The sequence below is a fragment of the Coenobita brevimanus genome, chromosome 65, assembly GCF_032717465.1.
Source record: "Coenobita brevimanus isolate Jiangsu-jjx chromosome 65, ASM3271746v2, whole genome shotgun sequence".
In the NCBI taxonomy this organism is placed as follows: Eukaryota; Metazoa; Arthropoda; class Malacostraca; order Decapoda; family Coenobitidae; genus Coenobita; species Coenobita brevimanus.
In genome coordinates this window covers 49,193,526-49,220,829 of record NC_137018.1, presented here as the reverse complement: position 1 = coordinate 49,220,829, position 27,304 = coordinate 49,193,526, and the positions used below count along the sequence as shown (strand labels likewise).

The following is a 27,304-nucleotide window of genomic DNA, read 5'->3' as shown; positions in this document are numbered from 1 at the left end:
TTTAATAAGCCTATACCTGACACACCTCCAGTTTGAAGGGTATCTTAGGCTAAATAATACTGCCAGTTGGCAAAACTAAAATGAAAAAGAAGTCTCCATGCTCAATACATTAATGTACCACCAAGCCTACTAACTGTTGCTCACACTAAAGATACACTGTCACTGGATGACAGACAGGATGGTTCAATGTTCATTTTGATTAAAGGTCAAGCCAGGAATGTACTAATACTGACTAAGTCAGTATTTCAATGGACCATAGCAAATATGCCCTAATCTTACACTCACATTTCACTGAAAACTCCATATTTACTCTATAAGTTCACGTTCCTTTTGCAGTCAATTATGAAAATAAAGTATATATGGTACAGTGAATTACATATACGGTATATAAGAAAAATCCTTTATCTGGACTGAATATTTTACAAGTACTATTATATAATTTTTCTTATTTCAGTCATAACTTACTGTCCATTCCAGTCATTTTCTTCTGTAATATGCACACAAAACCTGTTGATCTTCATGCAAAAGATTATTATGGTATTAAGTAGCAGCCGTGGCTCAGTTGGTTAAAGCGCTCCGCTCTGACCGAAGGGTTGGAGGATCGAATCCACCCAAGAGTCATTGGTGGACATCAGGAAGGGCATCTGGTCATAATATGCTACACGCTCCAAACCAAAGTCCTCTATCCAGGGGCAACACCTTAGCCCTTATCCAAAAAAGGGGGACCTGGCGTAAAACTCACTTTTAAGGGGTCTTCCACACCTCAAACTTGTGACTAATTTTACTGGAACACATTTTTACACAAAATTCCAAGTTTCTGTGCACGTCACACAAAATACAATAATATTTCTGCAATGCATACACTTCTGCAATCAACACAGTATAGGACTTACATATTTTTCTTTAACCCCTTGAATCTGGATAAATCTTTTTCTTCAGTAAAGTTTTATCTTCAGACAATTTTACACACCTTAAGGGAAACTTTTTCAAACTGGAGGTTTAATGATAGCCTTCAATAACAACTTAACCACGAGGGGTCCAGAGTTGAATAAAACTGTCTGGTAGGAACATGAATGAAATAATAAATACATCACCAGACTGAAGAAATGAACCTTTCCTCATTTGCAGCATTACAAAATCGCCATGAAAATCACTATTTTGACACATCTCCATCCTAGCACACCCTTCAAATTCCAACTTTCACATCAGAATTCTGTCACCTCAGGCCGGCCTATAAGTGTCAATGTCTCCCTCAGCACTCTGGGGTTGGTACGAACCAAAAAGAGGAGGTGGAACTTGGTGAGGATGCGAGAGGCTGGTGGTCCACGTGTGAGTGTGTGGAGCAGCTTGGCACGTTCCAGGTCCAGCCAGCGCTCCAAAGCTGCCTCCTCAGCAGCCTGAGTATCCTCCAGGTTTGCAGTCTCTGGGTCATATTCTTCCGGGTAGTCTGCTGGCCAACTGTCAGGTCCAAACAACAGGACTTCCAACACTCTCTTTACCTGCAACCAGAAAGTGACAAAGGTAACAACTGATTTTAAACACAAACAACTGTACTTAGACTGTAAACTAAATCACAGAGGACTGTTAAGAGAAAGTGTAAAGAAGAATGGCAATGGCAGGAGTGCAAATCCACACACATCGCATCCTAGTCCAGCAAGTCCAGGTACAGTATCAAATTTAATGGATCTAAATTTTGGCTTCTTTCATCTAACTTTCTTTGGAGGTGATTTAGTTTTATGTATGTTAAGCCTCATTGCCGTTAATTACTAAAAATTGGAGTACAACATTAAAAATACTGAATGCAACATAAGATTTTAATGTTGTTATGTCCACATCTCACACTGCCACAGGCTCCAACAGCAGTAGTTCATTATAGGAAGGATGTTGCCTAGTGACTTGTTCTTTCTAGAGGCAGCCTTTCAGCATACAACACTGACCAACACAGGCATTGAATGTAAACAAGCTTCTCACGTTCACTATCTTTATTTACCAAGTAATTACCAAGGTATGCTCGCCAACTGCACTTCACAGATAGCACAAGTACCAGAGCTACACTAAATTTGAAAGGCCACAAGTCAAACTAAACTCAAACTCATCTATTCTCTCCTCCGTCCTTATACAGGGAGGTCTTGAAGATACGTACAGTTAGGTTCCATTTGGCATAGTCATATAATGAATTCTCGTATGACAAAACATGTAACTAATGGTTTAACCCCTAAAACGCGGCTGTGTACGGGCAATCCCCCTGCTGTGGCGGGGTTGTAGCGGGGTCTGAGTACCTGTGGGAAAATATTTGCCAAAACTCATAGATTAACCCTAGAGCATTAAAATTTTTATGGCATATAGTACTTACATTCAGCTTTCTCCTGAGCCACATGTTGAGCCTTTGTTGACTACCAAAGGACTTGTGAAGACTTGCAAAGTTGGGTAACAAAGTCTTCACTCTCACACCTCCAGAAACCCGGTTTTCTTTCTACCACAGCCTCAATCTGTCACAGTACACTTTATACAACAACGTACAGGTTGTTTGGAATCCGTATTTGTAAATAAGCACTGAAAATAAGGCTAAAATGAACGGAGCGCACGGCCGACATGCAGCGCGGTGGCGATCTTCCCGTCACTATTGTCACATTTGCCTTTTCTCGGCAAAAAACACGTATACTACATTTTTTTTCATCATAGGACTTCGCAAACGTTTGCCTGTCACTATTACGGCCATAAAAATCACTGTCACTGCCAGTATTGTGGATTGGGACTGAGGAAGACCACCGCGGCACGAGTTTATTCAGCCTTACGGCAGGCACTTTATTCTCGCTCCTGTCGGCCACTCGCACTTCATTTCTATCGCTCACTTTCACTGTATCTGTTCTTTTTTTTGCCTTATTCATCAGTGTCACTGTCCAGTTTTATAAAAATAATATTTTCAACACAAACTGTCACTGTCAGAACATAGAATAGGAAAATATACTTTCATCTTCTTACACTGGAGTGACTGTCACTGGCAATACTTATATTATTACTATGTACAATTATTTACACCAAAAAACACTGTCACTGTCAGTGCTTTTACAAGTACATACACTAATTTACACTCATCAGGCTGTCACTGTCAGCACGTAAAAGAAAACTAAACAATATTATCACTGTCACTCTCAGTATTATTTCAAAGAATCTTACCCTTATTTTCAAAATCTACTTAGGCTGTGGTAGTCAAAGAAACACGGGTAAGCACAGAGGGGAACTTTGCACTCCTTGCACTGCAAGGAGGTGCGTCTAAAGGTTCTGTCCTGCCTGGTAGTGTGACTGCACACATGACACCTCCTCAGTGCTTTCCCCCTCTTTGCAGTGGCTGGCAGTGGCTCCAGGCGGTGTCGCTGAAGGTAGGCCATACACTGTAGGCGGTCTGGAGGTGTGTGAGGGTGGCGTTTGGGACCTGTTGAAAGAACCTGGCCGTAACGCTGAAGCAGCTGGTAGACACAAGTCTTGGAAAATCGTCTGAGAGAGTAGTTGGCTGGCTTCCTGTTCTTGATTTTATACAGGATGAAGGAGTTCAACATGCACATATCAATCAAGTGCAAGAACACCTTCCTGTACCAACGACGATTTTTCCTCAGGCAGTCAATCTCTCCAATCATCATATCAGACTTGTCCACCAGCCGCATACTGACGTTATAGTCAATGACAGCATCAGGCTTCATCACAGGCTCGCCAGTCCTTCTGTCGACCTTCCCTGTTGCCAGCATTTCCCCTTTGTGTACTGTGGTGAGCATGTTCACGACTCTCTTATCATGCCACCTGATCGCAAGCATCTTGTCAGATTTCTTCAGGTGCACGTCTCCCCGCTTTGACTTTTCAGCCTCGGGGAAGGCAGGGTAATGTGCCCTTTTGCTTCTGACAGTGCCACAGGAGCCGATGCCGTGTTCAGAAAGGTACTTGGCGAGATTAGGAGCGGTATAGTAATTGTCCGTATACGGGACATGATTCTCGCCAAAGTACTTTTCCAAAAGCACTTTCACCACAGAACCAGAGAATCCAAGGGGGTCAGTCTTATCCAAATTGACATTGCTGGCGGTGTAAATGACGAAGTCAAGGATGAACCCCGTCTTGCAGTCGCACAGCACGAAAAACTTGATTCCAAAGCGGTGCCGTTTGCTTGGAATGTACTGGACGAACCGAAGACGGCCCCTGAACAATACCAAGGACTCGTCAATCACGACTTTCTTGAAAGGGCGCAGGAACCTCGTAAACTTATCCTTGATCATGTTCAGGATTCCCCTCACTTTCCATAATGGGTCAGTTTGGGAAGGCTCATCATTGTTCGCGAAGTGAAGGTAAGTCATCAGCTGCCTAAAACGATTGCGGCTCATGTATTTATTGAAAATGGGTGTTGGACACAGCTCGTCGGAAGTCCAGTATTCTTCTAACTTGTGTTTCCAGTTGTGCGGCATTAGCAACATCAATCCAATAAATACAAAAAGTTCGCGGATCGTAAGAGGCACCCATGCTGCCATCTGCGATGTGGATGGCGTGGCCGCCTCACCTTCTCCTTCGCGAACTGGAGCACATTGCCCCTCGTACCTGTTTGTCTCGGTACAGATGTGCTCCATAACCTCGTCGTCAAGGAAGGCCAACAGGTAGTCAAGGCATTCACCATCCTCATCCACAGGGAAGTCAGCCTGAAGTCCACACCCACTGTCGTCAAAGGGCAGATCCTCCGGCACAAAATCTGATCCCTCTGACCACACGAAGGCATCCAGCGTTCCCTGCCTAGGCTGGGAAGTGCTTGGGGCGGCGGGGGGTGAGGCAGGTCGTGTGGGAGTGGGTGAGGCAGGCGGTGCAACAGTATGTGAGGCAGAGGCTATCCCAGGTCGTGTTGGTGTTGTGGTGGTGGTGGTGGTGGTGGGGACATTATCACTGGGCTCAAGGTCACTCGCGGTGGCGTGACTGCCGAGTTGCCTAGTGCGAGTTCCCTCCCTACGAGCTAGCCTTATACTAGGGGACAAAGTTTTTGCTCTACCAACACGAACACTAGGCCTACGGAAACCTCTAGAACGTAATGTTGCACGTTTACTTCCCTTTCGAGGTGGTGAAGGAGACTCCGACGACTCAGGAGACAGGGCAGCAGAGGAGGAGGACGAGAGAATAGGGCTGGGAGTACATGGCGGGCTTGCGGTGGCGTGACGTGGCGTAGGGGACAATGGCGGTGAGCTGGGGTCACCGCTCCTTTTCCGTTTTTCCCCCTTCCCATACTCAAGGCCCCTTCTCACAGGAGCCTTCCCTGCTGAGGTGCTGGGCACTGACACACTCTCCTCCGGCACAGAAACAATCACTTCTGGCCCGGACTCTGCACTGGATTGTGTGTCAGACTCAGCCAGGCTCGACCACACACCGACGTCACTGCCATAGTCCATTCAGGCTTTCAAAAGTTCTGAGGCTATTGCAGAGTCACTTAGGCCCTTGGTAGTTCCTGGTAAGGTTTTGAAGGGGGTTGAGGTCACAAAACCCTTTTTCGGAGGGCTAGAAGGCACAGACTCGGAAGAGCTCGAGTTCGACATGGTGTCACCGTGGCAGATTTGTGTGGACTGACGCTATTCTGAGGCAAACCGCGCGAAAAAATGACAGTGTGACAACTGGGGAAACAAGCGTTTCCCAATAGCAAAAAGTTCTTGCGAGATGACGGCGCAGATTGACACGTATCAGCCGTCCGCGCGTTGCCATATCGCACGACGAGGGAGGGCCGCGCATCGGTACGTCGGTGGGTAAAAAAAATGATACTTGGCAACAACTGAGGTCAGTAGTACAAAGGTCAAGTGTGCTAAACGTAGCTCACGGGTGGCGGGACTGATAGACAATACCAGCTGGAGCCTGCTTGCCCGCGGTTATTCAAAATTAACTCAAATCGCAAACGCGACGATCCGCCGTTCTGCCCTTTGGGCCGACCGTCGCAAATGCGACGATCCGCGTTTTAGGGGTTAAGGACCCCATCAAAGGTAAGTTTTCAAGCTAAAATATATAACACCAAACACAACAAACATATCCATATTACTGAACTGTAGAGAAAGCAATCTGAAAGAGCAAACAGTGTGCAAATAACATGATCGCACAGTAATTAAACATACTGTATAAAACATGCATAACACTCGTCTATAGGTGGTAATGTTATGTTGGAGGTGGGAAGCTGGTCTGGCGGTTGCCAGCTGAACAGTGTTGCCAGTTTCCCAAACCCATATTATTGTACCCAGCACGTTAAAATTACCACTGTGATCAAAATTATCGCACTCATAAACAAAGGCATTTCTTCACATAAATCAGTAATTACTGTACTGTGAAATTAATATATTTATATGTGGAGTGACTTATTAATGTTATTGAATTTGTTTAACTGTTAAGTACCTACCAGATTATAAAGCTGTTTATCGTAAGTTACTAAATCTTACTGTTGTACTAGTCTTATAGCAGATTTGTAAATTTTGCAATCCCCGATTTATTTTTCAGATTATTAAATTATGAAAGTTACTGCATTATCGCATATCGCAAAGTGTGGCAAAATATCGCATGTTGCGATAATTATCGCATGCCTGGCAATGCTCCAGCTAAGCAGTACCGCTATTTCTCTCAGAGGTTAGAGAAAATGGCGGTGGCTGAGTTTGTTGGGATGACAGAGTTAGAATCCTCACACCTCACCCCAGACTGAATGTCGTATCATTGGATCTTCGAGATCATATATCAAAAATAGTCCCTAATTTACCCAGGTCATATCATCGGTTTCTCTTATATTGAGTGGTCGTATAACGGGACCTACCTGTATAATCTTGTACTATACCCGAATCTTCTAGTTTACGCTAGCTACAATAGTTGCCAAATCAGACATCCAAAACATGCCAGAATTAACACTGCATAACACTCTAAATGCTTTAGCATACAAACTGAGATAAAATTACATAATTTAACAATCACATACATAAAACATTATAGAGAAAAAGAGCATAAATATTAATGTTCAACTTTACAAAATAACTCCCCACAAAAGACAGCTAACTGGCAACTCTGATATGTAACAGAACAATACGAGAAGTACAGTACTTAGAACTCTCCAGACTACCTAACTAGCAATACCCGCTTCTCAACAGAGTCATATTTTTCAGAACTGAAGCATGTATAAAGACATCAAGAATTACAGTACCTTCGCATCCAGTACGGTAGTTTTGTCAAACAGTAATACTGGACTGGACTAAATCCGTACTGGACGAACAACAGACCTTTTGGGAAAAATGAATACTGTCAGACAAACCTTGAAAGAGTCCCCCCAAAATTCAACTTAACTTCAATTTGACAAGTAAGATTTTATCAACCTTTGAGGTGAGTGGTGGTGGGCTTGGGCGGGAAGGGGGAGGGGTTTCCGATGCTGCAGGGGGTCTTACTGATCCCCTAGAGGAGGGCCTTCAGGATCCTGAGGAAGCCTTTCTGCCTCAACCTCCCTCATAAATCCCTCAGTGTCACAAACTGACACATCGTTGTCATCGTCATCAGGGGGAAGAGCTGCTGCTCCTACCTCTTGTTGCGGTTCCCCCAAGGCTCTCCTCTCATCATCTTGACGCTCAAAGAACCTTCCTAGGCATTGTGGGAGCAGAGGTGAGAGCATGGCAGGGTGAAAGCAGGGCCCAACATGAGGTTTGTTGGCCTGTATGGAGAGTGGGAGCTCATCTGAGCCAAGAAGCCGGGGTGCGTTCTCGTGACAGCAGTACTGCAATCTGATTGGCACACGTCACAAGTCACGAGGAAGGTGTACTGGACTGGCGCAGCAGTACTAGGGAAACGTTCCTCAGTGCTGGCTATCTTCCCGCACAGTAGTAGTACCAGACGCAGCACATCAGTACTAGAGAAGAACTCCTTGGATTCAGCCCATTTTGTGTGACCGATCCATGCTAGCCAAACAAATCTGTCCTACAGTTATCTCCCCCCCCCCCCAACTGTACTGGACACAAATAGCTTTGGACAAACGCATGCTGGATGCAAGGGTACTGTACTTTTAACAAGGATTATTAGAACTGCACTGAGTAGACCTCACTTTCCAAAAGCACTCTAGCACCCTCCCCTCTTTCTGTCACTACAAGGGCCCTATGCTTTATGTCTCTATTGTTCTAAGCACTTTGTCTGTTGGTCATCATCATCATCATCCAGACCTCCTTTCCCACCCTAGAGTGGGGTGAGGAGTAGCAACGTAATCATCTATAATTCAATCCTTTATTGCCCTACCACCCACCAGAAACATGCCGACCCAGGGTTAGGTTACTTAATCGCGACTCTTGAGGCAAGAGTGCCCACTTGCTTCTCCCTATATGGTATTATGTAGCAGCAAACCCTAAGCTCCCCTCAGACGTTTACCCTTATGAGAGGTGGGCCATCAGATTATCTGTTCTTTCTCTTTCTTTTGGTGAAGAAGACAGACATGCTGTGGCACCAATATAATAGGGCAGCATTGCTGCCTAGTTAAATGCTTCGCATCCTATTCCCAATCCCCTAGAAGGGGGTTATTGGGTAGCAGGTCAACCTCAGCATACAGTCCATTGGGTTCACCTCCTGATGAACCTGGGTCTACAATTAATACTACATTGCAGTGACCCCCCTCCCCCCAGTTATGTAGGTTCCATTTGCAATTACTGGGTTACCCAATACCATTTATGTTGAGAGATAAACTCTACCCTGATTCCTGTTATGTGGGAAAGAATCCTGTTTGTGTGGAAAAATTCCAGAAATCAGCTCTCCCAAAATATAGTCTGTCGGGTGCTGACAGCTCTTGCGGTGACAAGTCAACATGGCCTGGCACCATGTGTCTGCATGCATGTTTATCTATCTATCAATTGCCAGAAGCCTCAATCCCGTTCGGGATGGCCACAAACAAATCGCCTCCACGTCGCCCTGTCCCCCGCCAATTCACTGCCCCGCTCCCAACTCACACCCCCCTCTCTCATATACCTCTCTACCCCATCCCTCTATCTCATTCTCGGCCTCCCCCTCCCTCTTCCCCCCTCCACCTCACTCACATACACTCTCTTCGTCAGTCTTTCACCCTCCATCCTCTCTACATGGCCAAACCACCTCAGTGTATTCCTCCTAACGCTTCCTGTCACATCCACATCCACACCACAGCGCTCCTTTATATCCTCATTTGTCAGCCTATCTCTCCATGTGACTCCACAGGCTCCTCTTAAATAACTCATTTCCACTGCTCTCACTCTTGACTTGTGTCCTTCCAGCAACGTCCAAGCTTCACTTCCATACGTTAGAGTTGGTATCACAATACTGTCTGTAGTAACTTTTTCACTTTCATGCTCACTTCCCTGCTTCTTATCACTGCCCTCAAGGAACCAGCAACCTTTCTTCCCTGTTGTACCCTTTCAAGCACTTCACACTCCAAACCTCCATCCTTACTCATCACACTACCCAAGTACTTAAACGTACTCACATTTTCCAATTCCTCACCATCCAACCTCGCTGTACATTCACTGACTTCACCTCTCTCAAAGACCATCACTTTACTTTTCCCTACATTCACCTTTAGATTCCGTTTCTTACACACACTCCCAAACTCATCCACCAAGCCTTGCAGCTCTCCTTCGTCTTCACTCAACAACACAGTATCATCTGCAAACAACAGTACAGGGAGTTTCCAAACACTACCCTCTCTCACCAGGGCCACTCCAACATCCACTACCCTACCTTGTACCTCTTTTATTACCCCATCCATGTACAGATTGAACAACCATGGAGACATGACACATCCCTGTTTCAACCCAACCTTCAAAGAGAAAAATTCACACAGTTCACCATCCACACGTACTGCAGCCTTAGCACCATCATACATACTCTTCACAGCATTCAACAACTTCCCATCTACTCCATATATTCTTAATACTTTCCACAATCTTTGTCTATCCACCCTGTCATATGCTTTCTTCAAATCCAAGAAAGACGCATACAACTTCTTTCCCTTCACTAGAAACTTTTCCACTAAAGATCTAAGAATGAATATCTGATCTACACAACCTCTTCCCTTCCTAAAGCCTCCCTGTTCTTCTCTAACTAATTCCTCTGTTCATTCTCTAACTCTGTCAATAAGTATCCTACCATACACTTTTCCTATTATACTAAGAAGACAGATGCCCCTATGATTACCACACACTTCTTTTTCCCCTTTTTCTTTGTACAAGGGAATAATTATACCTGACTTCCAATCCTCCGGGACTCTACCTTCCTCCCAGGTGAAGCTGCACATTTTCCACATCCATTCTAGTACTATCTCTCCCCCATACTTCAGCATTTCACCACACATTCCATCAATTCTTGGGGCTTTTCCCAATTTAACTTTGCTTCCACAACTTCTATCCTACTGATTTTCTTCCTGTCTTTTCGTCTCCCTCCTCCTCCCAGCCATTCCCCAGCCACTTATACTCGCATTACTTCCAACCTCTATGTTCAACAATTCCTTAAAGTGTTCTCTCCATCTGCTCACTTTTTCTCCCTTCTCCACTAGTAATCTACCAATTTTATCTTTCACTCCCCTGCTAACTTCATTTCCACCCTGTCTTACTCTTTTCACCTCATTCCAGAACATTTTCTTACAGTCCCTTCGTTTTACACTCAAGTTCCTTCCAAATTCCTCATCCGCTTTCTTCTTACTCTCTCTTACTAATCTTTTCACCTCTCTCTTTCTTTCTACATGTAACTCTCTCTTCCGCCTCTCAACTTCTTCCACGCCCCTATTTCTCATCCATTCATTGTATGCTTTCTTCTTTTGTGCCACAGCCTGTCTCACCTCTTCATTCCACCACGCTGTTCCTTGCACACCCCTCTGTCTTCTCTTCATCCCACACACCACATCACATGCTGCACATATTTCTTCTGTAAATATCCTGCACACAACTTCCACGTCCCCCATTTGCTCCAATTCATATTTGCCCAATCGTTCCTCCATGCATGTTTATGTAAACATTTTATTAATTTACATGGATGGAACTACAGGCACTAAGAATATTTTGTTATTTATTAAAAGTGAAAGTGATATGCATAGATGGATATGAGTAAAATCAAAAGCAAACAACTAGCTGAGTATATTACACAATGTACTGGAGATGGCTTGGTGCCACACATGTGTGTGCATGTTAACATAAAGATCATCTTCCCCAGGAGGAGCTACAGGCACTAGGAATATTTTATCATTTACTAAAAGTGAGATGCATACATTATAATTATATCAGTACAACCGAGGGCAGGCAACTAGTTACGTAAGTTATATGTAACAGAGAAGACAGCTTGGCGCCGTGCATCTGCATGTATGTTTACGTAAACATTTTCTTATTTTCCTCACAAGAATATTTTATTATTTACTAAAAATGAGAGTAAGTTGCATAGATGGATAGGAGTTGAATCAAAAGCATGATTCCAGCTACAGTACGTAAGTTATGTAACACAAGGGAGACAGACTGGTGGCATCACCCTGGCACCGTCTGCATGCAACTGTATGGAGACCTTTTATTATTTTCCACAGAAGGAACAATAGGCATTAACAATATTTTATTAAAGGAGAGCAATACACCCTTCTCCGACACCTGAACATCACTCCATCCCCTGTCAGGGGAAGTGATCACTTATTTACCACTTTGTACACTCTTATTTAACCCTTTGTATGTCCAGTGATGTGGTAGGTGGTGGCGACCATCATCCACTCACTTGATGGAGTGCTGCCTACTTCTTCTTTAGCCTTTATCATTCTTTTTCTGTGCCTGCCCTCTCAATGTGACAAGCCAAATGGTTTCCTGTAAGCCAAGAAACCATTTACAACGCTGGGTGGTAACCATATAACCAACCCATACGTGCTCCCTACGGGTCAACAAGTGGGTTGGTGGAAGGTTAATGCCCCTCCCCGTAAAACTAATAACTCAAAGTCAAATGGCCACCCCTTACAGGATTATGGGATCTTGCAATAGATAGATAGATAGAAGCTCCTAGAGATTGTATGTTTAATACAGTACAATATTAGGTATGATCTGGGAGGAGGCGGGAGTCAAAATTTTTCAAGAGGGTCAAAAAGGGAACTTTGGAAATTTTTTTTGGATTTCACCATATCAATTAGCCTTATAACACTGATTTCTGTGCATTTGTGTCATTTCAATTTCCTTGGAACAATTCAATGAAATATTAGCCACGTAATTGGGGGGGTCACTGTACTACTCTTCTTTCAATGAACTATTATAATTATTACCACTGTCTCTACATTCTCCCCCCCCCCCCTCTCTCTCTCTCTCTCTCTTTTTTTTTTTTTTTTTTTTTCATTAACTGCATCACAAAACACTATTCTCTGCCTCTCTAACCTGTGTGAGAGATCCTGAGCGTTCCTGATGCAGAAGGTGGAGGAGGAGTGGTGCAGGGTGTGGGAGGGAGGAGTCATCATCCTCTTCACCCTGCCCCTCCCCCAGCAGCAGTGTGGTGGCAGCTGCAGCACACTGGCACAGTGACATGACATCACCTGCTGTTTAAAGATCAATGTCTGGGGTTAAAGGTTTGAAAGTACTGTATGAGATGATTGCTCATTTTCTACATGGTATAGAAGACTTCACAGCACAGTCTTCAGTTATATAAACTTCATATTACACTTCTTTATCCTCTTGTAAGTATTGTAAATAAAAACATAAGGGAATATTAAGAAAAAAAAAAAAAAGTGCTATGAAGTATCCTATACGGTACCATGTAGAATATGGCCTGATATTTTGTTGTTCATATACAGTACAGTAATTTCTCACCCAACATTGCAAGTGTCTTTCCTAAAAACTACTATTATGTGAAAATCAGTGAGTGAAGGTTAGGTTCCAGTAAAGATTATTTTCTCATTTATTAAAACACTGGATTCATGTGTATAAATATAAAATGTATCTGATGTTGTGAATGGGTGTATCTGTATATCAAATGATAGCATACAACAGCAAGTTAGAGAAACAGGCTATAGTGAGATACATGGTAGTGTGACAGGTATCAACCCTGACTCTTCACTATACATCCTGGCAACTTAATAATGAACAATGGTGTGTTGAATGAAAAGTGGTCATATACTGTGTAACAACTGTTTGTTATAAAAGTAGTAGTGAATGTGTTAAACTGGATATTACTGACTGGTATCTTGTAATTTATATAATTATTATACTCTGAACTATTCCATGTTTTGTTTATTCAATGCTGTAACATATACTTTGTGAGTACTGTAAGAAGTAATAAACACAAAATATGCTGCTGCTGATATGAACTTGCACCATCTTGTTAAGAATTTATAATTGTGTGTCCAGTATGTTCTCATTTTAATTGTGTGTGTGTGTGTGTGTTCTCTTTTGCTAATAAATTTATGGCAGTCTACATAAAAAATTGCCTAATAAAGACCAACTCCAACTGTAAAGCTGATGTGACCTATGTCTCCTAGTTTACACTGCCAGTAGTATGGGACAGGTTGTGGTACTCTGAAACACCACCAACATAGAATGGGGACTTATTCTATTCAATCTACTGAAGTAGCCTGTATTTTATAATTAAAAGCAAGTAAAAGCAGTGTGTTTATTGCAAACATGATGATTATAATGATCATGGTGCTGCTGCTGATGGTAAAAAATAAGACAGGATGATGTCATGGATGGTAATAATAATAGGTAATAATAAAAAATAATAATAATAATAGTGGTAGGTGGGGGCGGTCACCATCCACTCACTCAATGTAGTGTTGCTCTCGGGTGTCTGCCCTTTCCTCTCCTCCATCCTTCTTTCCTTCCATCCTCTTCTATCTTTCCTTCATTCTTTCCTCGTACTTCTGACTATGGGTGACTTGACACTCTCTCCTCTGTCTTTCCTTCATTCTTTCCTCTTCCTTCTGCATGTGGGTGACTCTACACTGAGTGACAAGCCAAATGGTACAGGAAACCATTTACTATGCTGGGTGGTAACCATATAACCAAATTTTGGCACCAGGTGGTTTAGTGGGTAATTACGGCACTCCAATTGGATTGGGCCAGTGAAGGTTTATATCCAAGGGATGGTTGGGGTTTATTGCTCACATAATGCCACTCAGGGATGAGTGAGCTTGGTCACTCATCTTAAATGTCAGGACAAACTTGCCTAGCCCTGGGCTCCTATGCTCCTCATGGGGCAACGTAGGATTGGGTGATGAAATGAAGTGAATAATAATGTTATATGAATAAGCACCCTACCAAGATACAATTTTCTGCCAGTATTACTGAGGTGGCTTGGGTATGTACAGTGCATGGAAGGTGAGAGTTTAAAAAAGAAACTGCTGAAGCAAAGCTGATGAGAGAATGAAAGACGGGCTTAGAATGAGGTGGAAAGCTGGAGTGGAGAAATACAGTACTTGAAGGAGGGAGACTTGGAGTGGCAGGAGGGAGTGGTGTTGAGGTGCCGCTGAGAGGCTGGGAGGTGTTTTTGTCGCAGTCACCATTGATGAACTCTGGGATTGAGCATCGAGAAACAGACATACATTATATATACACAGTATTACCCCGATATATGATACCCCTACATGCGATACCCCGGCTTAGCGATGGGGGTAGAAATACCACCATACCCTACCTAACGATGGCCGAACCCCGCTTTAATGATGGGTTGTGATTTTTTTTAAAACCAATTTTGATGATACTGTAGACTAAAATTGTGTGTTTAGGTTGATTTATAAACTGTTTTTAGACTTGGATTAATGTGTTTTAGCCATAAGTGGGGTGAACACTGTCATGGGGTACACTTTACTAAGCTTGATTTTTTCCAGACATATTTGACGATTTATAGATTTTATTTGTTGGTTTCAGTGAGTTATTTACAGGTGTTAGGCTTAGGCTAGCTTCCTTTACAGCTGTTAGGCCAGTTAGATTGACTTTAAACATGTTTTTGGGCTCATTTGGGTGGGTTTTGGACTTAGTTTGGGGGGAAACCCAAGGCTGATAAACATTTCCCATTACTTCACATGTTAAAAGTACCCTGATATACAATACCCTGCCTAACGATGGGGTTTTACCTAACCAATTATATCGTTAAACCAAGGTATACCTATATATATATATATATATATATTACAGTAAAACCTCCCTATAACGGACTAATTGGGGCCCAAGCCTTTCAGAAAAAAATGAAATTCTGATAAAAGCGACATCCAGACTTCCGCCTGCTAACCCCGTAGTTTTTCTGATATATCAGGCATTTGTCCGGATCACACCAACAGTTTTTAAACTGTTTCACTACCACTGCTATACTGTACTGTATTATACATTCAATACAATAATCAAATGGTATAATATATATAATAATACTGTACTATACACTGATAAGCATGTCTTTATTTATTGTGGTGAGCACAGCTGACACGGTCAGGCAGTCCGGACCGCTTCTAGCTTTATCAGACTTTCTCTGATATGTAAGAATTTAGTCCGGTAGCTCCTCGAATGAATTATGGTCTATGGAAGTCCGTTATAACGAGATGTGTGTGTGTGTGTGTGTGTGTGTTTTTTGAAGGCTCCAACATGCTTCCATGCGTTGGCCTTGGTCATCTAATGGCGGCTCTCCATGCTGCACGATCTATTGCAGCCTCCCTGTCCTGTCCCTTAACCCTGAGGTCACAATAACCTCGTCTCATGTCTTTCTCGGTCTACCCCTCATAACCCCACTCCCAATATTAACACCTCTCACCTTCTGCACCCAATTATCATCCCCCATCCTCTCCACATGCCCAAACCATCTCAATCTACCTCTCCTCATTGCAGCACCTATACACTCCATTCCCATCCTACCTCTCAACTCTTCCATCGTAACCCCCCCCCCCCCAGAACTCGCATGAAGGGACACACTGCACATCCACCTAATCATTGTCATTTCTGTATATCTGAGCCTACGAATATCCTCCTCCTTTACTGCCCAGGTATCACTATCATACAGTGATTACACTCCTAACACATGCTGCATACAAAGACCCCCTAGCATGTAGGCAGAGTCCTCTCAATGTCAGGAGAGGCAACAGCTCCCTGAACTTCTTTCAACCACTTCTCACCCTAGCCACCAGCCCCACCTCCAGCACACATGTCTCCCAAATAACAAAACTCTTCCACACGCTCAAGAGACTCACCAGCAAGTTTAATCCTTTCCCGCCTAACAATCTCCACCTGCTCTCCCCGACATGCCATACACATAAAATCAGCATTATCTCGCAGCCTACCTATGATACCACTACATCTCTTGTGCACCCATTTATCACAAACACTGCACAAGATGGAATTACTTCCCATGCCCCAAGTGGCAAACTGCATGTGTCCATTCTCCCTCGTCTTTGACAGTACGGCCACCAACCCTCGATATCATCACTTTTGTTTTATCTGCATTTACTCTTAAGCCCTTGTGCCCCATACCATCTCTCCACTTCCTAAATCTTTCCTCTGCCTCCCTCTTGTTCTCTGCAATCAACACCAAATATATACCTGTATATATATATATATATATATACACACACACACACAGTATATACAAAAAAAGGTCTTATTATTACTGTACCTAAACAGCACCAGCACTTGAAACATAAGATGGTTAACTGGAAAGATGTATGTTAAATAAAGAGGATGAATAGAGGTTTTGAACACAATGAGGGCCACATTGTTCATTATGTCTTCTGACACCCACTTTACTAACCCTTTAGAGGACAGGCATTCACTTTGGCGTATCATTCTGGCCACCAACATAATATTTTCAGCTGAGGGAACCTCTGCTTCCTAAGGATTAGTGCCATAATGCATCAATTCTCACAAAATCACAAGTAGTGAGACAGGCAGATAAACAGATAAATGAACATTCTGTATATTACAGATACTGTAAAGACACAAAGAATGGTCTCATATTAAAGATACAGTAATTCGGTCTCTTATTACAGATAACTGGTCTGTTATTCTAGTTCTGTATCTAAATAATGGTAATATTGTAAAACACATGCAACAACCACTACACTAATGTTACCAACCTGAGTCCAGTGGTGGGGTAATAATGATAGTGGGATGTGGGTCTGTAGTGATGTTGTCACCTTCAGTGGCCTGTGCCAGTAGTGTGAGGGCTGGGTGTGTTTCCTCAACACCACGTGCCTGCAGTTGTTTGAGGCCGGTGACCAGTTGTAGCAACACCAGCCAGGCTGTGGTGGTGGCTGTGTTTCTGCCATCACCACACAGTGTATCAAGGCTCACCAGGTTCACAGCAGGCAGCACCCACACTGTACCTGGAATAACACAGATGAAATAGGCCAGTAGTGTCATTATCAATCTATAATGTACAGTATATAAACATACACACAAGCAGGCTGTGGTGGTGGCCATGTCACCACACAGTGTATTCAGGCTCACTGGGCTCACAGCAAGCAGCAACTACACTGTACCTGGCAGGATAAGTAGTAAGCCAACAGTATCAGTTTGTTTTCACCTGATGGAGCTGGATTACTCAACTTGAATACTAAGCCATGGTTGCATAAAATTTGATGAACATTAGATATGAGGTACAACAGGAATGAGCAACCATGGTTACTATTCAAAGACTCCAGTTTGACTACACTTGGCCATCAGCTGAGCTAAGAGACACTAGAAATCTTCACTATGTTAGAACATATTATGTTTAGAACATATATCCTTTTTTTATATACTGTATATGGTGTGAATAACGCCAAGTATATAGAAGCAGTCATCATCATAAATAATGGAGGAGTAAATATACACTTTTACATACAACTGGTGCTGTAAACTGGGGGAAACTTGCAAATCGCAATATAAATTGTGCCTCATGTAAGGCTTGCAGTCTGGCCCATGTAAACCTTCATTGTGCCTCATGTGAGGTCTGCAGCTAAGTAAGGGTTAACTGCAAAAAAAAGTTGAATAAATTAGGCTAATTCTACTAGAGATGTTTGTAGTGCCATTACAACAGTCCACATTACTTCATCATGATCATCACCATCATCCTAACCTCTCATAGCTAAAAGTGGGGTGAGGTAGCTTCCAGAAAGCATGGAAAAGAAAAATGCATCACAAGTTATCTTTGACATTCTTTTTTTGCTATCGATTCCTCCAGTCCAATGCTCTTTTTCTCACTTATCCTCCTATCTTCATACTACTGTATTCAGTGAGGGAGACTTCTGAATCACAGGGGTTAGTTAGGGTCCTCATTAACTACATCAGTACAAATGGTGTTTTCAGTGGTAGGTGGGGGCACTCACCATCCTTTCACTCAATGTAGAGCTGCTCTGAGTGTCTGCCCTTCCTTTCCTTCTTCCTTCCTTCCTCTTCTTTCTTTCTTTCCTTCATTCATTCCTCTTCCTTCTGCCTTTGGGTGACTTTACACTCCCTCTTCTGTCATTCTTTCCTTTATTCTATCCTCTTCCTTCTGCCTATTGGTGACTCTGCACTAAGTGACATGCCAAATGGTTTCCTCTACACCAGGAAACCATTAACTATGCTGGGTGTTAACCATATAACCAAATTATGGTGCCTGGTGGTTTAGTGGGTAATTATGGCACTCCAATCGGATTAAGCCTGTGTAGGTTCATATCCAGGGGATGGTTGGGGCTTATTGCTCATGACCACTCAGGGATGAGTGAGGTTGGTCCCTCTCATCTTAAATGTCAGAACCAACTTGTGTAGCCCTGGGCTCCTACACTCCTCATGAGGCAACATAGGATTGGATGATGGATGGATGGACGAAAAAAATGTTTGGGGGCACTGTAGCAAGAATAAAATACTGTACACTAAGATGTAAGCTTATTGAAAAAGATTAGTCTCTTCCAGTTTAACCCTCTCAGGTGCAGGTGGTTTGAGTCGTTAGACTGTTTAACAACCTGTGAAACACACCATGACACGAATTGGGTAAAAAAAACATACCAAAATATAACACACATTGGAGGGAAAATTGTGTCCTGCTTTGTCTGACACAATGTGCATCATGGTGCTTTGTACAGGATGGTATTTAATGACTCGATTGGAGTCCGTGCATGAAAGGGTATACCAACTGCAAGGAAAACATCCATCCATCCATCCATCATCCAATCCTACATTGCCCATGAGGAGTGTAGAAGCCCGGGGCTAGGCAGTTGGTCCTGACATTAATGTGAGAGTGACAAGCCTCATTCATCCCTAAGTGGCATTACATGAGCGATCAACCCCAACCATCCCTTGGATATAAACCTTCACCTGCTTAATCTGACTGGAGTGCAATAATTACCCACTAAACCACCAGGCGCCAAAATTTGGTTACGTGGTTACCACCCAGTGTAGTAAATGGTTTCCTGGTGTACAGGAAAGCATTTGGCTTGTCACTCAGTGTAGAGTCACCCACAGGCAGAAGGAAGAGGAAAGAATGAAGGAAAGAAAGACAGAAGAGGATGGAAGGAAAGAGGGATGAAGGAGAGGAAAGGGTAGACACCCAAGAGCAGCACTACATCGAGTGAGTGGATGGTGAGCGCCCCCACCTACCACAAACTCCAACAGCATGGAAAAACTCCAGCTACTTAATAAATATTAACAATAATAATAACTAGGACTTTATTTCCTCATAGACAGAGTGTCCTACAAGATTTGTTTTAAGGTATTCCAGGGATGCATTATTTTTAATCCATAAGTATTCAGCACCTCAGAACTGACAGTATGTTCAACTCAAAATCAGCCCTAGAATAACCTACTGAAATTTCTTTTAAAAATCTTGTGGGACATCTTGTATATCTGTCACAGTCTCTGTCAACACAGTACCTCACAAACATGAAAAAGGTGTAAGTCAAGAACATCATTATTACTATCATTATCACCATCATCCCAATGTTTCATTTCCACTTAAAGATCCAGAGAAGATGAAAGAATTATCCACATGAAAAGGATTATACAGTCATTCATGTATCATTCAAAATTTTAAAAATTCACAATCCACCTCAGGCATAACCATCAGCCTTTTTTTGTTTGTTTTAGGATGTGCTGTACACACGATAAAAAAGTATCGGTGCACATTTGGCCTGAAACAATTTGACGCCAAGGACGATGGACTCTAAAAATGTTTGATAATTTTCCCCCCTTGTTGTCAAACATGCTTACATAACTATATCATAGATAGGTTTCTTATGACAATTCATGGTTGATGTTACTGGATGCATATTCACATGATAATTAATTTTCCAAGTCCCACACATGCTATATTGATCATTTTGGGTATCATTGTACCCCTCCTGCGTGATAATTTTTTTACCGTGTGTACGTACACCTATCAGGCAGTCATTCTATCTACAGTAATCTTCCCAATATCTGATGTAACAGAGCCAAAGGCATGTCTGGGAAGTGGGTTTGTCTGGATACTGGGACCCTGCCTCCTGGACTGGTATTTATGGACCCTAACCCAGCCTAACTTTGAAAGCCACCTAAATAACCCGCTACTGGACATGCAGAGCACCTATTTAAGACCCTATTCACACAAATAAGGGACATAAAGCATGAAATAAATGAAAAGGAACCAGAGAATGAGGAATTAGAAGTGTCTGTGGAAAATACTTAGCAGTGGATAGGGTACTTACAGCACGTCTGTGGCTGCCTCCTCTAAGGCTCTGGCAGTGGTGAAAATGCTCTAGAAGCACATACAGTAATCCAGTGTTGTGCTGCACTTAATTCTTTGCACTGTGAGTTATAATTGTTTAACACTGCACATTCTGTTCTTAATTGTGCCACCCACTTTCAACTGCCAGTTTGCACCCCACACTTAATCCTTTGCACTCTAAATTCTAATTTCTTAACACTGCACAAAAATGTAAATTCCCATGTAAATTCCAGTGGCAAGGTATTTCAGTTTATTCACTGTTTATTCACAAAAAAGAGCACGTGCGGCATCCATTGCAATGAGTATCTACTCATGATGGTAGATAGGTGGTAACTGGGGAGGAACAGCAGAGGGCCGGCGGCTGTGCATAAACACAACTGTTCGGCGCTGCGCGCCAAGTTCAAATTATGGGTGGGAAAAAATTTGGATGGGGGGGGGAGCTCCGGAGGCACAGGCCCAAAATGTCCGGGTAGTGGGGTGTCCAGTTAGTGAGCGTCCGGATAATAAAGGGGTTTAAAAAAAAAAAAAAAAAAAAAAAAAAAAAAAAAAAAAAATATGTACACCCTCCCAAAAAAGTATCAGCCCCTTAGGGTACAATGGTTATGAAAATGACCGAGCTCTGCAGACTCATGAATCTATAAATCTGGTTTCAAAACATACCACTCAATGTGATTTTTTTTCCCCGATTTCGAGTTCTCACAATTGCTAAATATGATATTTCCACTTATAATCACAGGATGCCATATATCACAATGCTTCACCCTCGTTTCAAAATGATACGTGCCATTAGAGGGCTGATACTTTTTTTGAGAGGGTGTACATCAAAAGTAATGGCACTACTGTCAAACCCCTTCAAAATTTTTATATGTTTTAAAATTCGATTTGTGCTACCACCAGCTGATTTGATTCCATAAGGAGAAACCCCCTCAGAGAGTGGGATTGTGAAAGTAAGGAAAAATCCTTCAGAGTGTAGGGTTATAAAAGACTCCATTACCTTCATCTTTATGGTGACACCTTCCTTATATCATTCTTTCCTCCATCAGATTATTTCACTCAGGTGTTACCCCTCAAGGTAAAATCATTTAACAACAAATCCTTATAACCTGTTTATGAGAATAAGAGAGTCCAAAGCTAAGCTACCATAATCCAGATCATTTACGTCACAGGAGGCCATGCTGCATTCCTGGCAGTGTCAGCATGACAGAAAAAACTCTGGTCACCTCTTGAATTTGAACTGTGGCAGGTTAACATATCACCTCTTACCAGAGAACTTTACCACCATACCTTAACCTCTTGTATCCATGTATCATACAGGTCAGTTTACTTTTGCTGTTATCAGATGTTTTTACTGAACTTTGTAAAATCTCTCATTCTGAAAGGGTTTAAGAAGAGTGGATATAACTACTGTACTTCACAGCAGAAAGTCTACCCTAAGCTGAGTAACACTGTCCGGAGATGGTATGAATTCAGTGAAAATGACATCTCAAGGCCCAGTGGGTTAACCCCTTGGCTGTGGCATTCCTTTTAAAAGGTCTGATCGACAGGCTGCAACATTCCTTTTCAAATCCACAAATCTATTTCAAAAGTTGCGCCCTGTATTTTGGCATGAGTACTGTACTTTGTGTATTCATCTGCCCACGCTTGGAGTTGCCAGTTCGTCCTTTTAGCATTTCCCACACTACTTCATGTAACCATGTGGGCCCAGTTTGCTTCAGGAGGTCATGGAATCTACAGGTGGTCCACTGTGCTCACCCCAGCCCTCAACTTCACTTGGTGTTACCAAGGAATGAAGTGCCAGAGGTCATATTCCACAGAAAAGGAAGTATGCACCTACTAGTGACAGCAATTCTAGTGAGTCTAGTGTGGAATACTGTATACTATAAAATATCTGAAAAACAAACCAGCACACCACACTCCAAGTGATGCCAACCCACTTATGTTACACCACAGTGACTTTCACACACCAGTCAACTTCTAGCCCGCAAGAAAAGTGACTGAACAAGTGTAAATAAGCGACAGTAAGTGTAAGTGACTAAAATATAAGGAAAATGAAAGTGTCTGGTGTAGGCTAAGTAAATAACTTTCGTCGAGTTTGGCATTATTTACTATTACTGAGTACTTTTTCAAGGTTTAGTACCACTCTGTCTTATTTTACAGTGTTTGTAAAACAATGATCTTGAAGTACTAAGTGAACCATTCAAGATAATGCAAACAAAAGTGATGCATATAGTGGTCCGTGGTCGGGAAATGAAGTGTGGTGAGCAGCTGTGTGGGTAGTAGTGTGTGATGGAGAGCTACAGGGATGGGGGGGGAGGGAAATGAAAATGGCATTGCTTGCACCTCTCTCTACAGCATTGTAGGAGCATCTAAACATTCACTGATGTGCTCATAGGTAAGAAGAAAGGTTTCGCTTTCTTGTGCATATTTTTTTTTTTTTTACACTGTGTATTAATATGAAAATTCTTGCATTGAAAATGGGTAACTTTTGTGTGGATCGCCACCTTAACTGCAGTCAAGGGGTTAATGCATACTGACCTGGTGTTGCCTTGCTCCTGGAGTGTGAGTATGTGGTCAGGAGGTGACTGGGGATGTCATCCCTGAAACTGGCTAGAGGGAGTGGTGCCAGGAGGTGATGTGTGTCCACCTTGGGTTCTGGAGTGACCATAAGGGTGACCTGATGGCCTCGTGCCATCCCTCGGTAAAACACACGCTGCCCCACACACTTGCACACACCATCCTCCATCATGATCTCACTCCACCTATTTAAACCTTGAAATTCTGGCTGATGTGGTGTCGTTGACAGCTGTGGGTGGGAAAATGGGAAGTTCTTAGCTATACTATTAGGACATGGATGACCTACTGATCATCAATCAATGTGCTGCTATGTTAAAAGGATACCACCAGTTTTTAAACCTACATGTACATTAAAAGAAGCTCCCTATATACAGTACCTGGACAAAAAAAATTGCAGGGGCTTTTAAGAATTTTTCTGCTCTCTACATACTGTACCTGATCCAAGAAGTTTGCAAGGGCATCCATATTGGCTGAGATAACAGCCCCATACTGGTCCCTGAGAGAGCGTGGAGCAAAGGAAGCAGCGCCCCCAGACCCACTGCTACGCCGCACACCAGACGATACTCGACGCACTGCACAGCTGCCAGCACCAGATTTGTTGGCCGCATCAGGTGATGATGAAAATTCCTAGTTGGGAACAACAGTTTATTCCATCTAAGTGTATAATACAATCCTTTATTGCCCCAGTGGGTTTGCAAGGGGCCTGGGTTAGGTTTGGTCAGGGGCGCACCCAGGAATTTTCTAAGGGGGGGGGGGGCGTAGTGAGGTGAGGTCAGGTAATCCAATAATTACTGGGAGGTCATATGCAGGTTTAGAGTCAGAGAGCTGCTGGCTCATGTGTTACTCTTTATCTGTACTTGCCAATTTTTCATGTTTTGCTGTTATTGAGATAAATATATATAAATTTTTAAAGGACCCAGAGAGCTAAGGGGGGGCCTCCCTCCTGGATGCGCCCCTGGGTTTGGTTAGTCATAACATTTAAGGTGAAAATGTCTATGCACTTACACCACCAATATTTTTTTACTGATACAATTACCACACCACACCGTGCAGTTGACCCTCGCACGGTGTGGTGTGGTGAGGATCTGTCCCTTCTCCCCTTGGGGCTAAGATGCAAATGAATGTGTTTGTGTGGACAAGTAAATTGGGAGTGTGTTGTCCTGTCTCGGCTACCTCCCTTTCATTGGGGGAAGCAGCCTAGGTATATAGATAGACAGACAAATATGCTGGTTACACTTCCCACTTACAGTACAGTATTTATCATTGTCTTAGACACCTTGCTTCCCCCTGTGAACCCACTGACATGGAACTACCATTACAGCTTTTGCTTTACTTCAGCCACTGTCCTTCCTCTTCTTTCTCTTACTAAAATATTCCATTTCTCCTCCACCCCCACAGGACTTGCACAACACTGCTTCAGACATAACCCTCAAAAACTTTCTTTGGCATCCTATCTAAATAAATTCTCTCTCATGTCCATATCACCTCCAGGTGTTTTCCTTCAGAGTTATCATTAAGATATATAAAATAAAATCAGATGGATTCACTGTGATCTATAAACAGTACATCCTATTGTCTGCCTCCATTTCTGTGTAATATACATTTGTCATTACTCACTTAACTTTCATTTACAACAATATTATTATATACGGTTATCACTCATATCCCCATCTGTTCTACTTAATCTCACATGCTACTGTTCCAGAAATGAGAATTTCTACAGACTGTAAACTACAAAGTTCAGAATATCATTTAAGTCTGCATATATCTTTGCCCTCTTTCATTATACAGTACAGTACAGCACACACATATGGGTCCTCAGCAGCTTAGTTCATAATACTATATGTATTAAATGTAACTTCACGAGTGGATATTTTTCAAGTAAAATGATGGGAGATATGTGGTTCTGAATGCAGTTTAAACCTTACATATTACATCACTTTTTAATCCCATACTTCTTGTTATTATTGCACAAAACGAACTGATTCTACACACACAAACTGTACAATGAAACAGCACAAATTATTCTATTCATCAATCATCTAGTTCTTTATTGTACCATCAGGAGCAAAGAAGACCAGGATTAGGCAAATGAGTCTCAACATTTACAGTAGGACAAGAATCATCAATCACTTTCCTGAGTGATATTATGTGGGAAGCAAACCCCAGTCATTCACTGGATTTAAACTCTTTTGGACCACATCCACTTGTAGGACTAATCCACTAAACCACCAGGTGCCTAAAAAATAGTATGAACCTGGCACAATAAACAATGTCACCAGAGTACTTCTAGCACATGACTAGTAAGACAGACAAGGGATTAACATTATATATGCCATGACCAGCCCTACCAGTATGAGTAGATACAAAACCATTACAGTCACAACCACTACCATGACAAGGCCACCTCAATAGCTGTAGACCAGAGTCTCGCCCTTGTGACATCACAGAAGCGGGTGAACAGCTTCCATATACCCACCCCTTTTCTTTGCTTACTGTGTATTAAAACAGAAGTTACCAATTTTACATCATTCTGTCTTCCTCTGGTACTGCTGGTGTATCTTACATGATACTGCTCCCTTCTGGTGTATGCAGTACTCACAATAACTTTCAAATGTATACAGTACATTACACAGTTTTATATAGTAACATTAATAATACTAATTCTATAATTACCTGGGAAAACATCAGTACAAACTGAACATAAAGATGAAAAACACACACACACACACACACACACACACACACACACACACACACACACACACACACACACACACTAACACTACTGATCTGCAAATATCCATTCACCTGGCCTTATCTCACCTCCTCAGCATAGGGTGTTGAGAAACATGGGATCATGACTGCAGGTACTGAACATTTTAGCTTTTTCAGAACTGAGTGAGCAGTATAAGCTGATACAGAGATTAGTATATTGACATCCTGAAGGCATATATGTTCATCAAGCAGATCAGGCAGAGGGATGGTTCACCCGCTCCTGTGATGTCATCAGGCAGCCTCTCGCTCAGGCACAGGCTTTGTGTTTTAGGAGGCCTTGACCATGACCATAACCACCATAGTATAGAACATTTGTTCTAACCCAGTCAACCCTAATCCCTTTCAACTGTTAATGGCCTACTGTAATCAGATCTGAGAGTCAATTTCACTTGCAACCAAAGAGACTTGATCCTACTGCAGAATTAAAGTTCATAAAATTTCATGCAACCAAGACTTTGTGGCTATGGTGTGGGAGAATGCCAGTTACATCAAGTAAAAACAAAACAATTACAACCTACCTGCTGATGTGTTGGTCTGTGCGGTGCTGGGCCTTTGCTGGTGTTGTACGGAGCACACCTGGTAGGCTCTTGGTCAGCTGCCTCCTGTCCAGTTTGCTGTGACACAAACAGACAAAAATGAACTGCAATGCCATATCTTATCACCATGTATTTTGCCAGTCACCTTATTTCTGGAAGAGTTGGCCACAAACCACCTCCATGTCATGTCACCCTGTTTCTTGCTATCAGCCTGTTCTCCCTCTAATTTGCACCATCCTCTATCATACACCTGTCCACATCATAGTTCTTATCCTTTAAACTTACTGTTTTATTTATGATATTAATTTTAGTTAACCCTTCACTCCAGTGACCCTGTTGTTATTTTATTTCGGCCATCTCAATGATTTTATTCACCTTGCAGCAGATATGATGAACTGAAGAAGTTAGCAATAGCCTTCAGAAACTCCTTCACTGCCAGAGGTTCTTCCATACTTCAATACTGTATAATTATCTGGTGAAAGCCTAAGCAAACTAAATGTCACCTGATTTAGGGGGTTCAAGAATATATCCACAACACAAAACTATTACACAGAGCATATATTCAGAGTCAAGACTGCCTGATTTCCAGCACTATTCCTAGACAATGGATGTTGCTGGTCTGATTTTCTTAAGTTATAAGAACTGCTGGGTGGTTGGGGTATACTGCTCATGTAATGCCACTCAGGGATGAATGAGGCTGGTCACTCTCATCTTAAATGTCGAGACAAACTGCCTAGCCCCGGGCTCCTACACTCCTCATGGGGCAATGTAGGATTGAATGATGG

At 42.5% G+C, this 27,304-nt stretch overlaps 1 protein-coding gene across 1 annotated transcript in view; it reads right to left on the bottom strand.

Moving 5' to 3' along the window:
* Positions 1-1,169: 1,169 nt before the first annotated feature.
* Positions 1,170-27,304, bottom strand: part of LOC145405014 (uncharacterized) — a 50,792-nt gene continuing 24,657 nt past the window's right edge. Inside the window, exons 15-20 of the mRNA XM_080276514.1 lie at positions 26,502-26,597; positions 23,641-23,832; positions 23,167-23,434; positions 17,045-17,293; positions 12,372-12,535; positions 1,170-1,499 (exon numbers count right to left, since the gene is read on the bottom strand). Coding sequence (XP_080132640.1) covers positions 1,206-1,499; positions 12,372-12,535; positions 17,045-17,293; positions 23,167-23,434; positions 23,641-23,832; positions 26,502-26,597 — 1,263 coding nt within the window. The 3' untranslated portion in view covers positions 1,170-1,205. The remainder of the gene's footprint in view (positions 1,500-12,371; positions 12,536-17,044; positions 17,294-23,166; positions 23,435-23,640; positions 23,833-26,501; positions 26,598-27,304) is intronic.